Source organism: Sinocyclocheilus anshuiensis, unplaced genomic scaffold (genome assembly GCF_001515605.1).
Source record: "Sinocyclocheilus anshuiensis isolate Anshui unplaced genomic scaffold, SAMN03320099.WGS_v1.1 scaffold211, whole genome shotgun sequence".
Classification (NCBI taxonomy): Eukaryota; Metazoa; Chordata; class Actinopteri; order Cypriniformes; family Cyprinidae; genus Sinocyclocheilus; species Sinocyclocheilus anshuiensis.
The window spans coordinates 383,287-386,884 of NW_015548195.1; the positions used below are offsets into that span (position 1 = coordinate 383,287).

The following is a 3,598-nucleotide window of genomic DNA, read 5'->3' on the forward strand; positions in this document are numbered from 1 at the left end:
AAAAAAAAAAAAAAAAAAAAATGGCAGACCCACACACACACACTAATATAATATAAATACCTTTAAATGGAGCTGTACATTAATGTCCACATCCATTGCTGCAGCATTTCTGATCATTCGGACCATTACTGTCATGGGAACACACCTCAACACACAGTCCTACTCCAAGGTTCTTGCTCGAACACACTCCTGGCTTTTCTGTTACACAAACACATGATAGAGAAACCAGATCCCAGACTCGCTGCATTTGAAGGGGAAAAAAAAAAAAAAGTTGCACTAATATAATCCACACACACACTAATATAACAAATACCTGCATATGGAGCCATACACTGATGTCCACATCCATTGTGGCAGCATTTCTCATCGTTCGGACAGTCACTGTCATGGGAACACGATTCGACACACACTCCTAACACTGCTACTTCAAGATTGTTTCTAGGACACACTTTTGGTTTTGCTGATATACAAAACACGACAAAAACCATAATCACAGAAAATAAACTTTCAATACAGCTTTAAAACTTCAAGTTTAATTCAATGCGTTGCTTGGTTTCTTTGCTATTATGTAAAACCTCATAGCAGTTTGAGTGAATTAATTTTTTTGCAGCGTTTCTTTTGGAAAAACTCTAGCATTAACTATTAAATTAAATTTACTGAAAGCAGGGAGTACACACAGCCCTAAAATCAAATCGACAGCATGCATGTCATCTAGAGCGGTCTTTATTAGAAACACAGTCAGCTTCAGCAGACACTGACCGGCCACTAATGAAGAGGATTCATTAGGGGAGACTAGGGAGTGCTGAAATGGCCTTCTTTTTTCTTTTTTCCAGCCGGTCAGCCTCACTTCTGTCCGATTCCGAGCCGATCTGTTTTGTTACCAGCGGCAATAACATCAGCTGCGCATTCTCGCGCTCTTCTCTCCGACCCCACCACACACACAAAAATTAGTGGCTAACTGGGCTAAAACGGTCAAATACATACAAAATTGTCAAAGTCGCCAAGACGGGCATTATCCAGTTCAACAGTCAGTTTTGGAACGTTTAATAGTTGAGAAAGAACGCAGTCCAATATTCCTGCTGCTGTCTGTCATGTTAATCAAAGAACCAAAGAAAGAAAATCACTTTCTGCTCTTGACTCCATACGTTTTATAACTTTAATGGTAAGCATTAATCTGTATTTATTTTTTACAATGAGACTACAGAAATTAATCAAATGTAAAACACTGGATGTGTTATTTTACATTTGATTACTTTAATTTCGGTAGTATTTCTTACCTGAATAAAAAAAAACAAACAAACAAAAAAACCCTGAAAAACTTAGGTTTTATAGCTCTTTATTCTATTGCATTTATTTGTGCTGTTTGCAATTTTTGTATTTGTTCTTATTTTATTACTATGAAAATAAAATTCAATAAAAAAAAATCGGAATCGGCAAAAATCATTATCGGCAGATCACACTAACAAAAAAAAACAAAAAATAGCCAAGAAAGTTGCAATCGGTACAGCTCTACTTTTTTCCTTCAGCACTTGCAAGTCATTGGTTTTGCGACATGCATCAAACTTGCGTATAACCACAAATGTATCTGTATCAAACCAAAGTAGTTTAGACTCTAGTATTTATCCCTAAATTGCTTCAAAGGCAAGGAGCGCCATTACAACATGGAACCTACCCCACTACTGGTGGTGTGTAGTGCATAGTAATGCTAACATAAAACATGGACATGTTAATAATAAAATATTTGTTAAATTATTATATATGACCACCACCACTACATTCTAATACACACAAAAAATGAATCAAAATACAGACGTTTGTAGCAAAACAGACTGAACCCATTAAACCCATGCAATCAGGCTGTATATTCCTTAAACGGGTAAACATGCACAAAACATCTTGAAACCACCCCCAACCCCTCAAAAAAAGTCCAGGAACGATGGCATACATGCCATGACTTACTTGGTAACTCTGTAACCAAACGAATGGGTCCTTCTACTGGTAAAAAAACACAAAAACAATTCCCATAAATACCATCTTCGTCATTGTGTTTTCCTTGTACAATGGGAGAAATATAAACACATAAAACTGAATGGTTTTCTACACTAACATACAAAGTTTAACTTCCACTGGACGTCTGTACTGTACATTTATAAGTTCTGAGATGTGCCTAAAGTCATATTTTGTATAAGTTCTAATTTACATTTTTTTGTCCTCTCTGTATAATTAAGTTAAAAGACCTCACCTATGTCTGGACCTTCAACGGGTGTCCTGCTCAAGCATACAGAGAGACACAATAAAAGCGCAACCAATGCGCAGCACACTCGAGCTGTTATCCTTTCGCCCTGCGGTCTCCCAATAGACTCTGCTGGAAAACGCGCTGAATTAGTGGGTCAAGAGGCTTTTAAAGCGCTTTTTGAAAACGCATTTTTAAGGATCCAATGAGGCCTGGCGCAACTCCAGCCCTGATGAAACTCACCCGCCCGTAGCCTAATCTTAAAGACCCTGATTAACTTGTTCAGGTGTATTTGAGTAGGGATGCTGCGTTCACGCCATAACGTAGCCGAATAATTACCGTAATTAGTAATTACCAGTGTTGGGGAAAGTTACTTTTAAAAGTAATGCATTACAATATTAGATGAGATCTAGCTCTGACGCTTGTTTCACACATATGCTTCGTTTGCAGTGCGTGTGCGTTGCAGCAGCACGGGTTCATTGGGCCTCATTTATCAATCTAACGTAGAAACGAGCGCAGATCCGTGCGCACAAATCAACTTAGGCTACGACAAAGTTCACGTGGGAATCATGAAACATTCGTATGCTGCCAGTCTCATGGTACGAATGATCGCGGCAGAAAACAATTGTCATTTGAATATCAAGCCCCTAAAAACACTCTGGTTTAGAAACCTCGAGTTTACGACAGGGAGAAACGAAACCCGGCCAAAAAGAGGAAGTAATCTCATTAAAGAGAAATTGATCTTACTCCAAAAACACCCGTTAACCTTGTAATTGCAAACAAATAGGCTACATTAATTTATGTAATTTATACATATATTAAAATAGCCTACTGGTAAGTATAAACAGCCTATTTAGTTCCCCTCACTCTACAACAAATATTTTAAATGTGATTATTTGAAAGGGGGTGATTATTTTCTATACCCGACGGTATTCAGAACAGAACAAGAATGAAAAATAAGTAGTTATAAAATTATATATTAAACTATACAATAAAACACAAATTAGGCTATATGGCATTCATTATAAACAACATACAAATGTCAAGCAAAACTGAAACGGCATTGGGCTCACGAGCCTGTCTCATAGGCCTACCACAAGAATCCAAACGTTTCCATTTTTGCCATATTTGTAACATTTGTTAGCATAACTATTATTCATTATGTAGCCTAAACATGGCTTAATACTTCACTCATGTTCTAATATTCGTGTAAAATCCTTCACATTCGCAAAAATGTTTGTTTGGGCGCTGCACGCTGATTTTACAGCGGACCTTTTAAAATTAATAAATTAATAAAAGTGTAACTTCTATGTTTGGTTGACTGCATTTTAGTTTGATGATGAATGGCTGAAATGTCAGGCAACG

The 3,598-nt window shown here is 37.2% G+C and overlaps 1 protein-coding gene across 1 annotated transcript in view; it reads right to left on the bottom strand.

Moving 5' to 3' along the window:
• LOC107653165 (WAP four-disulfide core domain protein 3-like) overlaps nt 1–2,384 on the bottom strand; it is a gene marked incomplete at its 5' end in the record, with an annotated part of 14,603 nt that extends 12,219 nt beyond the window's left edge. The window contains 3 exons of the mRNA XM_016439810.1: nt 318–460; nt 1,960–1,992; nt 2,243–2,384. Of these exons, the coding sequence (XP_016295296.1) occupies nt 318–460; nt 1,960–1,992; nt 2,243–2,384 (318 nt within the window). The remainder of the gene's footprint in view (nt 1–317; nt 461–1,959; nt 1,993–2,242) is intronic.
• Between the last annotated feature and the right edge of the window lie 1,214 nt (nt 2,385–3,598).